This window comes from Notothenia rossii, assembly GCF_949606895.1.
Source record: "Notothenia rossii genome assembly, chromosome: 6".
Taxonomy (NCBI): Eukaryota; Metazoa; Chordata; class Actinopteri; order Perciformes; family Nototheniidae; genus Notothenia; species Notothenia rossii.
The window spans coordinates 7,028,225-7,049,007 of NC_136909.1; the positions used below are offsets into that span (position 1 = coordinate 7,028,225).

At 40.2% G+C, this 20,783-nt stretch overlaps 1 protein-coding gene across 2 annotated transcripts in view; it reads right to left on the reverse strand.

The window, feature by feature from the left end:
- Nucleotides 1-15,618, reverse strand: part of LOC307044728 (uncharacterized protein) — a 31,529-nt gene extending 15,911 nt beyond the window's left edge. The window contains exons 1-2 of one of the 2 annotated variants that reach the window (XM_079690029.1): nt 15,425-15,618; nt 354-1,199 (exon numbers count right to left, since the gene is read on the reverse strand). In XM_079690029.1, coding sequence (XP_079546155.1) covers nt 354-1,199; nt 15,425-15,505 — 927 coding nt within the window. In that variant the 5' untranslated portion in view covers nt 15,506-15,618. The remainder of the gene's footprint in view (nt 1-353; nt 1,200-15,424) is intronic. The other variant, XM_079690030.1, reaches the window with a different exon arrangement.
- Between the last annotated feature and the right edge of the window lie 5,165 nt (nt 15,619-20,783).

The window sequence follows — 20,783 nt, forward strand, 5'->3', positions numbered from 1 at the left end:
TTTAGCATCAGGTTCAGGTTCTTTATTTGTACCCGTAGGTAGATTTAGTTTAGTTTAGATTTAGATAAAAAGACAAGGAATCCATCCTGACACACTCTAAAAACAAACACAGACACATCTCTAATAAAAGTACACCCTGCTCCGTCAAATCTCAAAATATTTAAAAACATTTGAAAAGAAAAACACTAGTGCAAACATGGACATTCAAAATTCATAATTAATTAATTAATTAAATAAATAAATAAATAAATAAATAGGCATCTGTGTGACGCTCCTATGATTTGTTAATTTGTGCAATAGCTGCAATAAAAGGTGCTTTACAAATAAAATGTATTTATTATTATGATTACTACCTTGCTGGCTGTGGGGGCGGCGGCTCGGCGGTCCCCCCCCGGCTCCGTCAGGTTGTGGTAGTGGAAGAGGAGAGCGAAGCCTCGGCCCCAATGTGTGGTGGTGATGAGCTCCATGATGACCTCCACCATCTCCTGGCTGGAGCCGAACACCAGCTGGCTGCTGGGGGGCCGGTTGGACCCGCAGAACCTGGAGGAGAAGGTGATGAGGTCGGTGATGTAAAGGACGTCGTGAGGGCAGGCGTTCAGAATCGAGTGCTGGCTTTCAGGACTCGTAGGTGGGGTTTCGGTGGAAGAAAGAGTGGTTTCCTCCATGACTGTGCTTGGGTGGAGGTCTTCCCTGAGGTGAGAGGAGGAGGCAGAGTTGACCGCCTTGTCTCCAGGAAGAGGGGGCAAAGAGGAGACTTCTGCAGATCTTTTGGCTGAGTTCGAAAGTTTGGCAATCTCCATCTTTGTGGACTGTTCCTGGACCACCACCTGCTTGACCTCGCCTTCCTGGGACGATTGCTGAGTCTTTTTTATAACGTCCCCGAAACTCTGAATCACAGGAACTGAGAAAGCTGTTAATGAAGGTTCATCTGCCGCTAAGCTGCCACCAGGAGTGGAAGTCACCTCTTCGTCCGCCACCTCCTCCTCTTCGAAATGAGAGAGAGCAGAGTACTGTGCGGCGGAGTCGTGGCTCTCAAACACGTCAAAGTCAAATATCTCCAGGATGAGCTGGTAGTCAACCGGCACGAAGAACTGCCAAACGCAGTGAGTCCCAGAGGAGTAGTTGTAGGGGAAGCCGGGGGACAGGATGAGGCCTTGGACGTCCACCACATCCAACCTGGCACCACAGTTAAAGTATACCTGCGATATGAAACACAGTGCATTAGTCATGTTGTCAGATAAAGGCGACTAAGTGATTTAGATGAGTAAGGCACTAACAACCAAGGTAGCCATCATTAGGTCTGCACAATCCATATGAATATTATCAAAAGTGTTATATCCATATTGTAGTTTGGTAAATATGATTCTGAATTGAGTATTGTTGAGCTGCAGAGAATCCTGGCCTAAAAACACTATTCTAAAAGAGGTAATTTTGATTACAACTTAGCACATAATATGCTACCTCACTGCATTTAAATTCAATACAAAAAAAAATTCAACTACTGTGCACACATTTTGATGTGTATAGTATCCTGTTTATATTTTTTTGTAGAACATTGGGCTAGTATACTAACTTATCCTGTGTATTTTATGTTGTGTTTTCAATAGATTCTCTTTTGATATATATATTTTCTAAAGTGGATCTTTATGCATCTACGTTTTATGTATTTTTATTGTAATAGTTATATGATATACAGTATTTTACTCATACGAAATGCCTGTATACATGCTGCCATGGAAAAAAAACATTCAATTTGGAATGAATAAGGATATCACATTTAATCTAATTGAATACAAATCCATGTTTGGTACAGCTCCTCAAACAATTAAATCACACCATGATCAATTATTTAGTTGTCAATGATAGTTTGAATACAGTTTAGAAAAGGGCCTTTCCTTCTATGATCCCAACTCTTATCATAACGCAATATATCAGTCAAAAATAATCGCAATTTGTATTGTTTTACAAAACGTACAGCCCTTCTTATCAGCAAATAAAACACTTGACTTGTCGTCTGATTACTCAGAGACACATTTAAAACCAACTCTCGAACCCTGCTGTTCTCAAAGCCTTTGTTTTGCCTGCATTGTCTGCCTGGGTACCCCTGGGGAGGGTCTTTCTGCAAACATGCAGGCAGTAATGCATCCCAGGTGTGTGTTGGATGTGAGGAGGACATGGAATCTGAGCACAGGCAGATGTGGGGCTGGGAGCCGAGGACCAGACCTCTGTAGGGGGCCGCTGCGTTTATGAGCTTTCCTGTTGGCCTCCGTTTTTTGGACGGTAGGAATGACCCAGACTGGCAGACCCCCATGCCAGACAGGTAAAAAATCAACACCCGAGGGGCAATACTTGTGCTCTGGACTGGGGCTTAAAGCATCATTGAGAATGCAGTTTAGACGAGAAGGGAGAAAAAAAGGGCAACGGGGGCACAAGGAAAGTCTTTGGAGCCAGACAGGCCCTTTGATTGCTCCACGGACCATCTATCCCCATCTGAAGGCATTTAAAAGTGGCTTTACCCCGTCAGAAGAATTTCAGTAGCCAAATCTAGATGTAATTTTACAATCTGGAGAAAAAGACCACTTGCTGGGCCCTCGGGTCATCAGGATCAAACGCAAAGCCCCCTCCACAGAGTTGATTCAGCTGACAGCCTCACAGCCAGGAGGCAACATGTAACATACACTCAGCAGGTCAGAGAGGGCGAGGAGGGCTGCATGAACTCTGTCCAAAAGGGAATATATGTGTGTTTGTGTCTCTGTGTGTGCTGGGTGTTGATAGCTAGATGTCAAGACCCTTCACAACTTAAATGGGTTCTTTTATTGGAGTTTCATTGAATATTACATTTGTTTACTTCCTGAACTTAGTGACAAAACGATGTTACACTGGCTTCTATTGGCTAGCGCTCAAACACATTGTACGTGATAAGCTAAGGGGGCGGGACCATAGAGGGCGGGACATCTCTAAGCGGTTACCAGCTAACCAATCAGAGCAGACTGGGCTCTGGTTTCAGACGGAGGGTGAAAAGAGGTGCTGCTTTTTGAACATTAAAGCATGTTAAGATGTAGAGATGTCCCGCCCCTTAGCCTATCATATATAATGTGTTGGAGCGCCAGCCAATAGAAGCACAATGTTACATAGCGATGTCACTATGTTACTATGTCACTATGTTACATAACACACCACAGGAAAGGGAAAATCCTAGAAAGCATAATAGGGCCTTTTTAAATGATGCATGATGACCCATGGCGGTAGACAGTACAAGCCACAGTTTCAATTACATGTATCTGTATCTTAATAGAATACGCTATACTTTATTCTACTGTACTGTATTGGCTTATACATCATTTTATTTTATATTTCTCTATTTTACATGTAAATATTGTTTTCTTATTTCTCCATCTTAATTTAACCGTTTTGACCCCTCCACCATTCTCTTGCACTACTTTATTTATTTTTCTTCTTGCATTGAATTTATTTATTTGAGCTCTAGGTACATTGTTTGTTGCACTGTAGGAGGTTGATAAAAATACCCTGCAGCTATTGTGCAATCAAGCCTTTGAATCTTAAAGGTCCCATGTCATGGCCATTTCCACTGATCATAATTCCATTGTTGAGGTATACTAAAATAGAAAAATACTGTGCAATTTTCCAAACTCACATTGGTTTCGCATACAGCATCTCTGTAAAAAGTATGTGTATTCAGCAGTATTCACTTTCTCCACTAAACAGCTCGCTGCAGCTCCCTCCCCCCCCCCTCCCTGTGAGCCCAGTGTGCTCTGATTGGTCGGTAAATTGTGAATCGCGCTGAGCTCCGCGGAGGTGTGATTTCCTTGTTTAGTGATACACAGCCAAACTCAACCTGAACACACACAAAGTCACAGCCGAAATAAAAACAATAAGTGTGGCTTGATATTGAGTAAGAAAAAGGTTTATAGGTTGATAAACGCTGTGAGAATGGGTCTGCAGAGAGAATTTCGCCGCGATCCCAACTGTCTGATATTAGCTTGCAGCAGGGAGCATAAATAGGCAGAGCTGCCTGCACTGAGTGTGTGTGTGGATTGGTCAATTTGGACCAATCAGCGGGGGCTTAACGTAACGGCTCCGCGGACGTAACGTAACGGCTCCACGGATTGGCCCATTTAGCTCCGGGTACGAGCTTTCGTAAGCACGTACCCGGAAGAATCAAATGGATGATGACGTTTCACCAACGAGGCGTTTTGGGGAGGTATTTTCTGTGTTAGAATTTTACTCGCTACAGGGTGTACTTTAAGGGTTTTGACTCTGCACACCGTTTACATGCAGAAAAACCTTCATAACACACAAGGGGACGGGTAATGCCGGAAATGACCGGAAAAGCATGAAATGGGAGCTTTAAATATACAGTATAGTCGTGGAAGGCATTAAGCTCTTTGTGCCATGACATTAAACTTAAAAAGGAATGTTTTCTTTCTTCATAACATAAAAAACGGTTCAGGTTATCACGATTCTTACATCAATGGTGATCATTAAAGTCCTTTAAGATTGTTGTATTTTGCTGATGTTGTTGTCCGACTCCTTACTGACATTTGGAAGCAATAACTTTGGCACACGGCATGCTACACTTGCACTGCCTACACACACACACACTTTGGAAATTAATGTAGTACAGCGAGGAATTACACGGGTGACATTTGAACGCGCCAAATGCCATTCCTGCTGAGTCTGGAGCGAGAGTAAGCCGATTTGGGGTTCACAGTGTTTGCAGGAAGGTTGCGCAATGAGGGGAGCCACTTCACAATATGGGGGCATAACAAGGGGAAGAGGAGGACAGCGTGTCCCCTTCAGAGAGAGGGATCAGTGCTGGGAGAATGTATGTTTGTTCCTATGGCTGACCTTTCCCTAACCTCCATGAACTCGGTTCTTTTCAACCCTATTAACCTTTAGAGAGGAAAAGATAATGCTGGTGAAGGAAATTCACTATGGAGCATTGACAACTTGAAACAGAATGAAGATGCTGAAACACTAGAACTGATGTGTTTCTAAAGTGCACGTTTAATTAAAAGGCTTGGCCAAGGGTAGTAGAAGATGGATGTCACATTGTATGGCCCTCACTCATTGTGACGAAATCTCCTCAAGTCTGCATACTTGTATCGCATTTTTGTTAATACACAGAAATAACATAACAAATGATAATCAGTGCAGGACGAGGCAGACAACCCACGTGGCTTATTTGTATCCTCCAGCTAAATAATGTAAAAAAATCCCTATTTGATAGAAAACACATATCAATATGCAAACTTCAAGTTCGATAATGAAATATGATGCTACATTTTAGGCCCATATTTGTATTGTCTGCCTCTATTGTGACATGTTTACATGCTTTAATGTATAAAAAAAGGTCTTTATTTTTCTCATACTGCTACTTCATACTCTGTTGTGATTGGGCCACCGCTTAGAGATGTCCCGCGCCTTAGCCTATCACTTACAATGTGTTATGTGTGGAGCGCTAGCCAATAGAAGCACAAGTGTTACATAGTGATGTCAATATGTTCCTGAAGTAAGCAAAGGAGTCCACTGGAGGTGTTTAAGGAAGGAGGGGAGTGTGTGGGAGACAAACTTTGGGATTTTAGCCTTTGCAGACCATTTACATGCACTAAAACCTATAGAACAGTCCGGCAGTGACTCAGTCAGTAGGGGGCTTGGACTGTGAGCCGTAGGGTCGCCGGTTCAAGTCCCAGACCGGAACTAAATATGGAGTGTGGACTGCTACTTGAAGAGGTCCACCTCCTGGGCCCTGCCGTGGTGCCCTTGTGCAAGGCACCGGACATCCCCACAGCTCCCCGGGCGCTGTGCTAGTACTAAACTCCTGGTACTAGGATGGGTTAAAAGCAGAGAACACATTTCACTGTGTGTGTGTGTGCTGTATGTGTGACCATTAAAGAGGGTTTCATTCCTCCCATTCTATTATATACAGGAAAGGGAAAACCCTCAAAAAGCAGAATAGGGCCCCTGATTTTTAGCCTGGTCATAAACATATCTGCCTGTAGTCAAAACCACTCCAAAACCAGGGCGCTACGTAAAGATTGAATGGAAGTCACAGCTTTTACTATTTGCCTGGTGTGACCTAGCAGTGACCTACTTAAATGATCCCTAACATAAAAGGACATGCTAATACCAAAACACGCTAAAGGCTAATATCAAACATACAGCCATAGGTTTATACAGATAAATAATTACTAAATTATGTTTTTTATGAATTAACACTTTCTTGTATGATGTGAAATAATGCATATGATGAAAGGGAACTGTGTCATGGACAGTGTCCTCACCACCTAGTGTTGGGAGGTCCTTTCTGGGATGTGCATGCTAGAATACACATGAAAGGGCCCCCCAAAGGTTAAATTGAAATGGGACATTCTTATAATGCCAAACATCTCCGTTGTGTTACATCACAGGCCGCTCCACTGGCAGGCCGCTAATTATTCAGCGGACGAACAATGGGCTGCAGGGCCGTGGTTTTGGTGAGCCGCTCGGCAAAATGAAGGGGTGGGGGGATAATATTTTAATGAAGCGATGCTAACACGGCAGGCTGAGAGTTTACATAAGCCGAGTGGCTCCAGTTGTGGTTTTCCTGGAAAGAAGTAGACCAACTGATCATGACAATTGTCCGACATGACTTGTGCAGTGAAACATCAGAGCAGCTGCTGTCATTCCCCAGGGGCCCCCCAACAAATGGTATTGTTCCATCTTTTCACTTTGTGTCAGAACATCTCTGAAAGAAAAGGTGTTTCCATCACATTCCATTATGGGGTTCACAGTCGGTCTAATTAGCACAGAGGCGGCTTAAGGGTCCTCTAAAGATGTGGAGAAGGTTTCTTTGTTTAGTACTTTTGTTTTAGAGTCAGTGGAGGAAGAAGAACTCAGATCATTGACTTAAGTAGCATTACAGCAGTGCAGAAATCCTCTGTTACAACTAACGTGTACCCTACATTGTACGTTTTTATTGTATGTTCTTGTTTTGGGAGGTATACATTTGTGTAATGTCGTTTGATGGAAAAACAAAATGGCAATATTAATAATATGTCAGAATTAAGTACAAAAAAGTACTGATTCTACACAGCAGCTAATTTCCGAATTAAATGTGTTACACTGAATTTTTATTACGGATGCATTAATGTGTTCATTATTTTAATGCTGCAGCCGGTGAAGCTGAGGGACATTTTGTTTTGTTACTAAAAACAATGCCAGCAGAAAGCTTGTGAATTTCTCCAAGATAAGTTTTATCTTACATAAAAAAATAATCAATATCATTTATAACAAACTTTTGTCGCTACGCGTTGAGAATGTTGGAAATGATGAGAATACTCTTCTGACACAACTGTGTACCTGAGCTTTAAGTTAAAACAAATAAACATTTAAAAATATTAAAGAAGATTTCATTTTCTGGCCTTTCTTTGAAGTAAAAAGTAAACAAAAATTCTGCATGTCAGAACACCTTCATGTGAGATAACACACGTCTGCAGTGTTGACTGTAACATGGGTTTAAAACCACCCAGACTGACGACACCGCTGTGAAAACTCTGCGAGCCCACACACACACACACACACCCACCCACCCCCCCCCCCCCTCAAAAGGGGGCAGGAATCCTCCCTGTTTACTGGGGGAGAAAAGTGACACTGCTTCACAGGCGAGTGCTCGAGCAGCAGCAGTCCACCCAGGATGCTTTGCAATCACACTCAATCTCTCACGTCTGGACCGTCAACAACACCGCACAGCTTTGTGGACCAACAGTTTGCAAATTCATTTTTCATTATCTTGAAGTAGTCTGACAGGGTTTCTGATCTGAGTGATAAAGACCTGAGGAGAAAAATAAAGTCAAAATGCAATGCGTATTCAAATAGACAATAGGCGCTTTCACACCTGAGTACTTTTCCCAGGAATAGTTCCGATAATTCCTGGATTTTGCGTTCACACCAAAAAGATCTGGAACTAGAACTTTTTTTTTGCAAACCTTTTCACCCCTGTTTTGTCCCTGGCTGCATCTCACTTCGGTTAGATGGAATCCTTGAGTCCCTCACTTGCGTCGTTTCCCCGCGTCTAGCCCCTCCCACCAGGGAAGCATGGAGGGACGCAAGGAAACCACAAGTAGGGAGAAGAAGCAGGGAAATTAGTTTTAAGAGCAATGGGACGTCCTTTCCTCCGGAGCGTCACGTGAAGCGACGTCCGTTTATGATGACGCCGCACAGCTGATCGTCTGAGAGCAGCCAGCTCCCCGTTATTTTCACAAACACCCTTTCACAAACACGCCTCTGTTAGTACACATTTAATGACATAAACATTTGTATCATCTGTTTTAGACCCAAATAAATAAAATAAGAACTCATTCTCAAAAAAGATAAACGCCATTTTTAAAATGTATAAACGAACAATAGTTTCATTAATATTGATTAGAGTGGACAAAATAAATAAAATAATTGAGAGAAGAAAAAGAGATATGTTACCTATCAAAACCCAGTTAGATTAACATTCATTGGATTGTCCACTCAGATATATCACATATTTGTAACTAAATGATACATGAATTGAAACAAAACACGGCATAAACTGAGGAGTGACTCCCGTGAAGTTCATGTGTTTTCTTCACTCCGCTGGGAAACTGCTCTCATGTCAAGAAGCATCAGATCAGTGCGTGCGCTGCATCGTCCAATCAGTGAGCGATACAGAGTAAGGGGGCGGGGCGAGTGTCTGAGGATTTCACCGGAGAATGGTCTGGTGGTTCCTCGATTATCGCTCCTCCGTTACCATAAGCAAAAATAAGGCCACTTGGACGCTACTCAAGATGGTGCAGACAAATCAACTTCCGGTGATACCGAGACCGAGGAGCGAGGAAATGAAAAATAAGTGAGATGCAGCCCCAGCTAGAGAGCAGGGACTTTCCTGGGGAGAAAAAGGTTCCAATTTCTGAATTGGCTGGGCGAATTGCAAACCACGCCCCGTAAAACTCTGAAAATTGTTTGTGAAGCCGCCATTTTCTTTGCCCGAATCAGCATTATTAGCATTAGCATTAGCCCAGCGCACCAACGGAGAGAGACTAACTTATGGCAACACAAAAGAAAACATGGGAGCGGTGGAGATGAGGAGGTCTCGGCGTTCTGGCGATTTACTCGGAAGCCAGTCCCCAACTCCGGGGACTTCCGGCCGGTGACTTCGGGTGGCAGTATACACCGTGAAGTTGTTTGCGGACTGCCAGTAAACCCAAAGCAGAAGAAGAAGAAGTAGTGACGTCAGCGGCTCCCTCAGGGACTTATTCCGGTGTGAACGCGATTTACTAGATAGTTCCAGGAAATAAAAGTCCCGGGAACTATTACTGGGAAAAGTACTTGGTGTGAAAGCGCCTATTAGTAATGCTAATGCTAATAATGCTGATGCGAGCAAAGAAAATGGCGGCTTCACAAAAACTTTTCAGAGTTTTACTGGCCGTGGTTTGCAATTCGCCCAGCCAATCAGAAATTGGAACTTTTTTCTCCCCAGGAAAGTCCCTGCTCTCTAGCAGGGACTAAAAAGGGGTGAAAAGGTTCGCTAAAACAAGTTCCAGATCTTTTTGGTGTGAACGCAAAATCCGAACGGAACTATTCCTGGGAAAAGTACTCCGGTGTGAAAGCGCCTATTGATGCTGTCAAATCACTGATAGACATGAGACACTTCCAATCAAAGATAGAGCTATTTGAGCTTATTAAGGAGCGCAACAATTGTTTGAATGGGACAGTTTAAATCAGCGGCTGCAGGTTAATACGGCCCATTTAAAAAATATATTTATTAAAGCTGCTTTGAAATTTACAAATAGAAAAAAAATCTGGAGCGGAGGATGCATTACATATCTCCTGTGAGATGTGAAAGCCTCTCCTGGTGATTAGTAGTGGCTGTAGTTCAGGGTGAGTTTACAAACAACTAGTGTGACGACCTCATTACACCCTGGCTGGCCCTCATTGGCCACCATAGCGCTGACTCAGCACATTTGGACCACCGCGTGTGCATCATGAGTGACTTATGAAAGGCCCCTTTGAGCCGTTGCATGTCTGATAAACATTTGATTTAGAAAACCATCATGAGACTGTGGAAGAGTGGAACGATGGATATTTCTACCGCTGTGTTCCTTGAAACTCGCACAGATATGCGAGCAAGAGAGGACGTGCACATGCAGGCTCACTCCTCCGCGTTTTGTGGTGTAAAAACCTATTAACATATTTCCTGTTAAAAAAAAAGAGCGCTGCTGTGGTAGCTGTTAAAGTGAGTCTGGAGAACCCTGTGGTGAATCACGACCTTATCTCCACGGTGGTTTGAACCAGTTTGGAGAAATCATTTCCAGATTTTGGAATGTGAAAGCATCCATGATAATTAGTCCTTCTGCAGCACCTCAGCGGGAAGCCTTTCCTGCAGGCTGCACTGCACTGACAGTTTAACTGCAATCAATCAGGGGGTAAATGGAGACAACAACATTTCCCAGTGTAACCATGGCATCAAAAGAGCCAAACAAGGTTATTCCTTCACTTAGATCGCTGATAACCACTGGACTACACACTATTTCACTTTAGCTGTTAGGTATTTTAAGAATCTGCAAAGACTTCTAAGCATCTACATGAAATATTCCACATGCTGCACGACATGCAAGATTTTGAACCATAGTTCCTCAAGAAAAATATGTTTTTGTTTGTTTTTAAAAGAGAGTAACATCCATGTTGACAAGCATAAGTGATGGAGAAATTGTCAAATGTTTTCATCATGTTGAACAGATTGAGTACGGACTGCGGACTTATGTGATTTCCTTCTACCATTTTTGTTTGGGTATGAAAAGTGCTTTTTGTGCAGAAGATGGATTTATTTTGTTATCCAGATGGCACAAGAGTCTTTAAGGAATACAGACAGAAGATACTCCAAGTGTATTATTCATAAAATACATTCAAATGTAGTCTGTTCTGTAAGTTGAACGGATAATGTAACTGTTCTATTGTCTGAAAGGCAAACCTCGATTATTTTCTTTATCAATTTATCTGCTGAATATTTACTCGATTAATGATTAGTAATTCTGTCTTTAACATGTCAACAGATGGTGGAATTAAGTCTAGGAAGGTGTCTTTAAATGTCTTGTCAGTCAAAAACCCTGAGAAATTCAGTCTAATATGGTATAATGCAGAGAAAACCCTCTAAAACCGGAATATATTTGGAGGCTGAAATAAAGATCAAATACATTCAACTTAAAAACATCATATTTTGGAATCAGGAGCTTTAGTAATTGGAAAACGAAGAAGCTTGCACAAATTAAGATGTACAACATTTAGAAGGCTACGGTATTTTAATGTGTGACATATTTAATCAATATCTATTCAAATATAAGTATCAGATCAGACTTTACCAAACATTAAAGGTGGGGTAGGTACGTTTGAGAAACCGGCTCGAGATCGCTAGAATTTGAAAATACACAACCGGAGAAAATCTGCCACTTCCTTACAGAGCCCCTCCTCCAACACACACAAACGCGCACATGACCAATGAGGGCACGAGATAAGTTTGTGCATAGATGGAAGGCTGACAGGCAGGTAGGCCATCCAGTTACTTTAGCCAGGCTGGCTAAAATGATTGGTCGTACTTTTTACAGTACTACGGCTTCCAGAGATGACATTTTTTTATGAATTTTTGGTCAAAGCACTTCAGATATTCATTGCTATCGGGATGTTAAGAGCATTCCATGGAATATAACAAAAAGTGTATCTCGAACCAGTTTCTCAAACTTACCTACCTTTAAAGGTGAGGTAGGTAATTCACTTCAGAAACACTTTGTTATATTCCATGGAATGCTCTTAACATCCCGATAGCAATGAATATATGAAATGCTTTGACAATAAATACATACAAAATTGTCATCTGTGGAAGCCGTGGTGCTGTAAAAAGCACGACCAATCATCTGAGCCGGCTAAAATAACTTGATGGCCTACCTCCCTGTCAGCCTTCCATCTATGCACAAACTTATCTCGTGCCCTCATTGGTCATGTGCGCGTTCGTGTGTGTTGGAGGAGGGGCTCTGGAAGGAAGGGGCAGATTGTATACTTTCAAATTCTAGCGCCCTCGAGCTGGTTTCTCCATTCTTACCTACCCTACCTTTAAGTACTCGGATCGAGACCAAAAATAAATTAATCAGGACATCCCGACAGCCTTTACAATGTAAAACCTTCTAAAGAAGAACGTAAAACAAATGTTTTTACCGAATGCAGCCACCAGGGCTTTTATTTTGAAATACAAAAATCCTCCATAAACTCAGTGGCCTTTCTAGAAGATAGCCCCCTGAAAACTATCCAATACTTGCAGACATAACATCTTCAACTTTTGATATTGCAAATGTTGTCTATTGAATAACCCGCTGCACATCAACAGGAAGCTTTCACTCTCTCTTTGTCCCTCAGCCTGTCTCTGACCCTGGCTCTTTAATCCCACTCTGACACACTGAGATGTTTATCTGTCGACACACCGTGGTCACATAATTCATGAAAGGAGAGAGCATATTCACTGGGGTCCTACAACTCAAATTGGAGATAAATGTCCCCTCTATCCATCGAAAATTATACCTGAGCTGAGCAATAAAGAAATCAAATCATACTCCATCATCCACAGCGCTGAATTGTGAACTAAAAACTAGGATGCCTGCCATTTATTTTCCTTTGAGCGGAATACAATAAATTCCAAACTTGTTTATGCTGTTCCAAAAATCAACTTAATACAAAAGGGGAGCAGAGGACAAAGACATCATTTACCGCGCCCCCTCAGGCAGATAATTGCAAAGATAGTGAGCACCCTATGAACACAGGAAGTGAAGCTGGAGACAATTCAATATACCAAGAGCTTTTGTTGTCCAGTTCCAAGAACTGTGCTGCTGCGCCGCCATTGTCCATCAGCGGAAGAGGATGACTCTTGACAGGTGGAAGCTTCTCCTTGCTGACTATGTGGTCTTGATGTCCCGGAGGAGATCTGTGTCAAGGGTAATCCCTCCGTGTTGTGATACCAGCCGCTGTCTCAGAAGGGGGACATGTCGGGGCATCACACATACATCAAAAACAACAGATGATGAGGGAAAGACTGAAAATGGGTTTTACAGATTTAACTCAAGTCACTCTACTACAAAATGTAGCAGGAGAAGGTGTAAAATATGAATTGCATCCGTGACATTTTAAGAAAGTCTTCGTTTTTTCCCATTGCCTGTTACGCCCAGATCTAGGGGAACCTAGGCGCAGCATAAAATTGCCCTCTCCAGACTCTTCCCACTTCCAAGAAATGGTAAACGACACAGGAAATCAGCTTTTTGAGATTTAATAACTCAAAAAGAGGTGAGACAACCCCAACATAACAAACAAACAACGTCTTTACAGAGAGTCCTTAAACTTGCCTAATAAAACAAATAAAATCAAATACAGGCTTCTCACCTACTCTTACTAGTAAACAGGAGAAAAAGGTTCAAACAAAAAGAGGGTTTCTCACTCCTAAACAAAACGTGTCTTGCAAGACAGGTTAACTTAGTTTATCTTTCTAAGATTTCAAAAATATACTAACGGACCAGTTATCACACACACACACACACACACACACACACACACACACACACACACACACACACACACACACACACACACACACACACACACACACACACACACACACACACACACACACACACACACACACACACACACACACACACACACACACACACACACACACACACACACACACACACACACACACACACACACACACACGAGTTCGATGTATCTACCAGTTTCCTCTGTTTTGAGCGATTAGACATCCCTTTTACTTTCTTTAAAAGCAAGTATTGAGGCTCACCAATGTCACTCTCTAACATGACACTCAGTTCCAGATAATGTACATCAACAGTCATGTTACCCTAAGTTGCATGTATAGTGATAATTATGGAGCAGGTATCCAAACAAAACAAATTATAGTGACACCACCTCAGGTTATGGCATCCAAACAACTTTTAAACCTCAGACAATCAACTCTAAATCACCCAAACACAGAAAACCCTCAACAACCTGGCAGAAGCTGTGACTCCACCACAGGAGAGGCTAAAACATGTCCAACATGAATCACAGCCTGATTGAATGGAAAACATGACAGAGAAGCAACTTGTGACAGTTTAGGTTCCTGTTTTATCAGAGACAAACTTGAACTCCTTGCAAGTCAGAGCTTGGGATTTCACCTGAATGAGAGTGAAACACAAGGTTTACGTGCCCTCAATGTGGTTCTCATTTCAGCAGTTTGGACTCTGCATGCCATTCTCTCACTCTGTGAAGTGAAGTAACATCCACACACGCCTGTGCTTTCAAAACATCCCTTTAAAAAGCCCTGAACATATTACAATACAGCCTTTAACTTGGTCATGAATAAAAAGCGGTGCACCTGAATGAATACACGAATACATGTCTGAATTTCCAATAGCTTCATCTTCCTTTCAAAGTTATATTTAAGGCAGTTTAAATGACTAACCAAATGTACACATTGTTGTACAAAAAAGAAGTAATTCATGATTTAAGGTGATTAAAACACTAAGGCTATGGCTAACGTTTTAGACCACCTCACTGTTTTTGACTGTGAAATACGCACATGGGACGTTTGTTATTAAAATAAGAAAGACACATAGAAATGTTGATGCAAACCGCATGCTCTTTAAAAAGAAACCTGCATTGGCGACATGAGGCGGATGTGTTAACTTACAAAGTTTCAAATCACAAGCTTACAACAAAACTATTTTGATAACCTCTTCATGCAATATATGTTGTCTTCTACACAGTTTTCGCTATTACAAAAGCCGCGTAATGTCATGTCCGTTTCTTTCACCCAACAAAACGTGTGCCAAACTCAATTGTAGAAATTGTACATTTAAAAGTCTATCACCATCTACCAAACTTCCCTATAGTGTAATACATGGAATTAAAGCTGTTTCGAGGCAGAGTGATCTTCTGATACAATCGGAAAAAATGTTATCCAACAAAAACATAAAAATATTACAATTTCATCTTAACAATGTGCCTCAATACGTGGTGTTATGGCTGTCGCCAACAACTAAGTCACGTTAGCCTACTGTACTGTGGTAGTACAAAACAGTTGACAGAATTACAATTAAATGTACAAAGTAGTAGAATAAAGTGTTTCTTTGTGTGTCAGATGCATGCCGAAATGTTAAGTAGCACCTGACTTCTCCTTAAATAACTTTCTCGAAGTCCCCTGGTGTTTAAAATGTTTCCTGAGAAGCAAACGCTGTTAAATATCGAGATTTACGCACGGGCTTCGTGTCTTGATTCTCTGCATGTGAGCACGGCACTCAAACAGGGCTGGAGGTAAAAGCTTGTATTGCCAGCTTATTGTCAACAAATGTCAACTTACTTTCTGTGCAACGCATCCCATCACGAAGAGTAGATATGTTGTCATAAAAGTATGCGCCCCAAGCGACGTAACACAACTCATTTTCCTCTAATTGTTCCTTTTTAATGCGACGCACAGTGAGCCGTATCTCTGCTTCCCTCTCATTCACCTGAAGCGTCGGGAGCGCGCTTCCATCGTTCATGGGCAAACTCGAACAGAGGACCAGAGCCCGAGCTAAAAACTCTCCAACAACCGTGAGCTTTATATTCATTTGACCAGGGGTGGGAAGTAACTAAGTAGACATGTACTCAAGTACTGTACTCAAATACAATTTTGAGATACTTTACTTGAGTATTTTCCTTTTATGCCACGATTTAAGTTGATGAGCAGTATATGACACTGAACTTACTTACATCTTGTTTTGAGAAAAAGTAATTAAAAAAAGTAATATTCACAGTTCACAGAAGCATTGTAGCAAGAAGAATAAGGAATCATAGCCTCTTACCAATACTTATGGTCAATGGTGTAAAGTAACTAATTACATTTACTCAAGTAGTGTACATTTTGAGACACTTTACTTGAGTAATTTCATTTTATGCTACTTTGTACTTCTACTCTACTACAATTCAGAGGTAAATCGTGTACTTTTACTCCACCACATGTACCTATAGTTACTTGGCAGATTTTATAAATTAACAAGCTACCCTGCAGTATTAATGAATGAATGAAATGAAGTACATGTACAATGATTTCAGATTTCATTCAGAGATATATTTCAAATTGTTTTAAGCAGTTTGGAAGTATAAAATGGTCGCATTTCACAAGCATTTCTAAAGACTATAAGCACATGTAGCTATCCCATGTAAATATATTTGGAGCCTCATATCATCATACAATTAGCTATCTTTTTTTTGTACTATGTCAAGTAGTGGTTGACCATCCCCAATTTAATTGCACGTTTTAATGCAAATGTGAACTTGTAAATGTGTCTAAGGTTAATTCAAAAATATGATATCAAGTTTAGAGTCTGAGCTACTTCTTTCGGGAGAATTCTTCCATAACCAAAAAGAAATGGCAGTAAACAGATCATAAACTATCAAAGCCAAAGACTTAAAAAATAACAAGCAGCCATATCCAGCAGCATGCCACAGGCAGAACGTTCAAAAATAACCAAAGAACTTTCCCCAATAATCACCTTGACATTACATTACATTAGTTAGACACTTTTATCCATAGTGACTTACACACATTCAGTACTGTGGACAATCCCCACAGGCGCAATTTGGGGTGAAGTTTCTTGCCCAGGGACACAATGACATACTGGCTGCTGTGGGATTCGAACTTGCTACCTTCTGTTTCGAAGTCCAGCACACTATCGACTTAGCCACAGCCTCCCTTTACAGGCATAATTTCACAATATCATAAAACATAAGAAAACACTGGCTATGGTATAGGCTTGCTGAGCTGCTATTACACAATTCATCAAAGAGCCGTCCTGAAGTCAAGCTATGTATTTAATAAAGCACAAACCTTCATTCCTGGAGCTTTAATTTTCTCTCACCTGAACGAATTACCTTTGTCAGTGTCATTAAAGAATGTGACTAGGTGTGGTGGATCCACAGTTTGATTTCACTCCAATGTAGCACTCCTTCAAACACCCACACTCAGGATCATAGATTGGCATTCAAGCTATTTTACCATGCGCAACTCCTAATGTGACTTGACCTTTTGACAAGCCCTAAAATGACAAAACTAGCAGATTCATTAAGTGAAACGCAGAATAATGCCGGAGAGGATATCTAAATATGTGATTTCCAATTAAAGAATGCTGTTGGGTATACAGACTGGGGATATACATTAATAACCTTTATGGTCGCAGGATAAGCAAAACAGTCTTGGAGGATATTGATGAGGTTGTTCTGTTTTCAAACCTTTCATCACACTTATCTCAGACATGGCATTCTTGTAGCTACCACTAGATGACACCAAAGTATGACAGTGTGAAAACCCACACACTGGCTTTAAAGGTCTCCTATTATACTGTTTTACATCAATATATTATAGGTCTCTGATACAGAACATGTCTCTGAAGTGTTAGTCTGAAACACCAAACAGATCATTGCAGCATTACCCATAATCCCCTCTGTTTCAGCCCTGTTTCCAAAGTGCTGATTCTCTGTCTGTTACTTTAGATGAAAATAAGAAGCCACTCCCCTCTGAGAGATATTTGGTTAAAAATAACACAATGGTGCTCTAGGAAGAGGTTCAGGTGATAAGGTGGGGGGGTTACTTAGGTTGGTGATTGGCTAATGGTTACACAAGACAAAACATCGTTATGACATCATAAAGTTGTCAAAATCTGATCAGCTCATTTTCAGACAGGTTTTTATAGAAATGGATCAGGACAAAAAGAGAGAGAATCTTTGTTCCTGAAACGTTCAGAGTCTCTTTCCACAGAGGGGACACATGTTGATGTAGAAGAGACATGAAGAAGAGGGGACATATGTTGATGTAGAAAAGACATGAAAAGAAGATTTTGCATAATAGGTCCCCTTAAATTATTTTAAAATCAAACCTTTTTATTAGAGATGTTCATTTATCTTGGCCTTTTTGTTTGCATTAAAAAGTGCACAAAAGACTCTCATTAGTTTACTTTCATCGGAGACACAAATTCATAAAAAAAGTCCTGTACCTTTGTGTATGTTTCTTTTTCAAAGCAGCAAACAGAACATTTTTGTCCCCATTTGCAAAACATTTTTCTGTTAAAAAAGTTTTATATAAAAATGTTTTTAAATTCTTATTTTTATCACTTTAATTTTTTATTTTAATAAAAATCATATTAAATATATTTGTATAGTATTTTTCAAGTGCGTTTTTATGATTGTATTATATTATCTTTTTTTATTATTGTTTAATTAATTTAATAATTTCTTTTTTTCTGATTTATATTTTATTTGAATTGTTATTTTATGTAAAAAGAAAATTGTGGGTCATTTAGTTGTAGTAAAACTTCTTATTTCATTAGGGTGGTCCTTAAATTGAAAGTGGGAAAGTCTAAGCTCCAACCCCCAGAATTCATTCTATTAGTCAAGAAAACTCTCCTGGTGAATGTTTACCTCAATCTGACAACATGTACCCCTCCCTCATCCTCGACCTTGAAGTGTAGCCTCAGTTGCAGCTGCTGGTGTGGCAGCCCAGGACGATGAGGGAGGGGTACATGTTGTCAGATTGAGGTAAACATTCACCAGGAGGGTTTTCTTGACTAATAGAATGAATTCTGGGGGTTGGAGCTTAGACTTTCCCACTTTCAATTTTAACGACCACCCTACGTGAGTGTATTGTATATTATTGATACGTCAACATTTATAGCAAACTTTCAATTGCTGGGCTGGCCAGCTTTAGGAAGAAGCCCCCCCCCCCCCCCCCCGCACGTCCGAGGGACATACAAAACAAATGGCCCCAAAAAATAAATACAATTATATTAAAAATTATTAAAACAATAAAAATAATAAATATTTAAAAACTTTAAAGAAATACAATATGAAATAATAGGGTGGTCCTTAGTGCCATGTACATTTTCGAATTCATTTATTCTAAGCTCCAACCACCGGAATTTGCTATAGTCAAGAAAACTCTACTGGTGAATTGTATTCAAATTCCAACAACATTTAACCCTCCATCATCAACCTTGAAGTTTAGCCTCACGTAGGGTGGTCCTTAAAATTGAAAGTGGGAAAGTCTAAGCTCCAACCCCCAGAATTCATTCTATTAGTCAAGAAGACTCTGTTAAAGGAAAACATGTTCTGCTTGGTTGCCTTGTATGTAATAATACAAGGCAACCAAGCAGAACAACACTGTTTGGAAATTAATACATATATTAATGTTAGTAAACAGAGATGTAGAAATACATTAAAGATGTGTGTTCTGTTTATTCTTAACTTACATTTTTTCATTTATTTATTTGTTTTTTCTATTGTTTATTTATTCCTGTATTTATTTATTTTCACATTTATTTATTCTTCTTTTTTTATTATTCCTGTATTAATGTCATGCTTTGTCATCAATACAGAGCATAACTGAGCTGTTCGTTCTGTGCATAAAGGATAATATTCATTCAAAATCGCATCAAGACCTATAGTTGGGCATTCATGATTTTTAAAGGTCCCCTATTATGCAAAATCCACTTCTTCATGTCTTTTCTACATGCGTCCCCTCTGTGTAAAGACATTCTGAAAGTTTCAGGAAAAAAGATTCTCTCTCTTTTTGTCCTGATCCATTTATATAAAAACCTGTCTGAAAATTAGCTGATCAGATTTTGGCCACTTTATGATATCATAACGATGTTTTGTCTTGTGTAACCATTAGCCAATCAGCAACCAAGGAAACCCCCCCCCCCCCCCCCCCAATGATCTGTTTGGTAAGTTGAAAGCATGGATTGATTACTATGGGGATGTAATGCTTTGCTCAAAGGTTACAGTTACATGCAAAACCCCCATCACAACAGAGCTTCGGTCATTTCATACTTCAAGGGCTTTTATGCAGCAATAAAATTACTAATTTGATTACTGCAAATACTACTTTGTTGTAAGAGTAACTTTTTTAAATGGTGGTCTTCCATACCCTGACTGTGCCTCCCTCTAGGGGGGCTTTACGGTAAGGACAAGGCCAATACAGTGCTACCCTTTTCACAGTTCTTATTTTTATTCATTTATTTATTCATTCATTTATTTATTTCCATATTTATTTATGCATTTATTTATTCTAGTATTTATTTATTTACACATTTATTTATTTATTTCCTAATGTATCTATTCTATTATGTATTCCTGTATTTATTCCTGTTTTTATTCATACATTTATTTATGCATTTATTTATACTTATTTAATAAATACATTCCAAATCATTAAAAAAAGAGGCACTCGTGGTTGTTGCAGTTGCATGGAGTTTAAGGTGCAGAGAAGTGAGACTCTTTACATATTTTACATTTGGGTTGTTTCCATGACCCCTATTTGAATAAATTAAACACATCCTAAAAAGATATAGTCAATGCATGGCACGTTTATTTATGAAGCAATTATGTCAAAACAATGTAATCCAAAAAACAAACGTATTAGGACATAGTGCAACAAAATCCCATTAGAAAATTACATTTACATGACCTTTACTTTACTTTATTCAAAGCAGTCATTTTTATCTGTAAAGCGATTTTTTTCCCTTTTCCATCAATACTTTCTTGAATATCCTGTGGTTAACATGTTGCTCATATGCGAAAAATGTGGAACGTGAATGCTGTTCACGTCGATTGGTCGATTCCTTTCAGAGTCGTCATAGTGGGACGTTGTGATTGGCCCGCTGATCGATCAATCACCAAAACGCCGG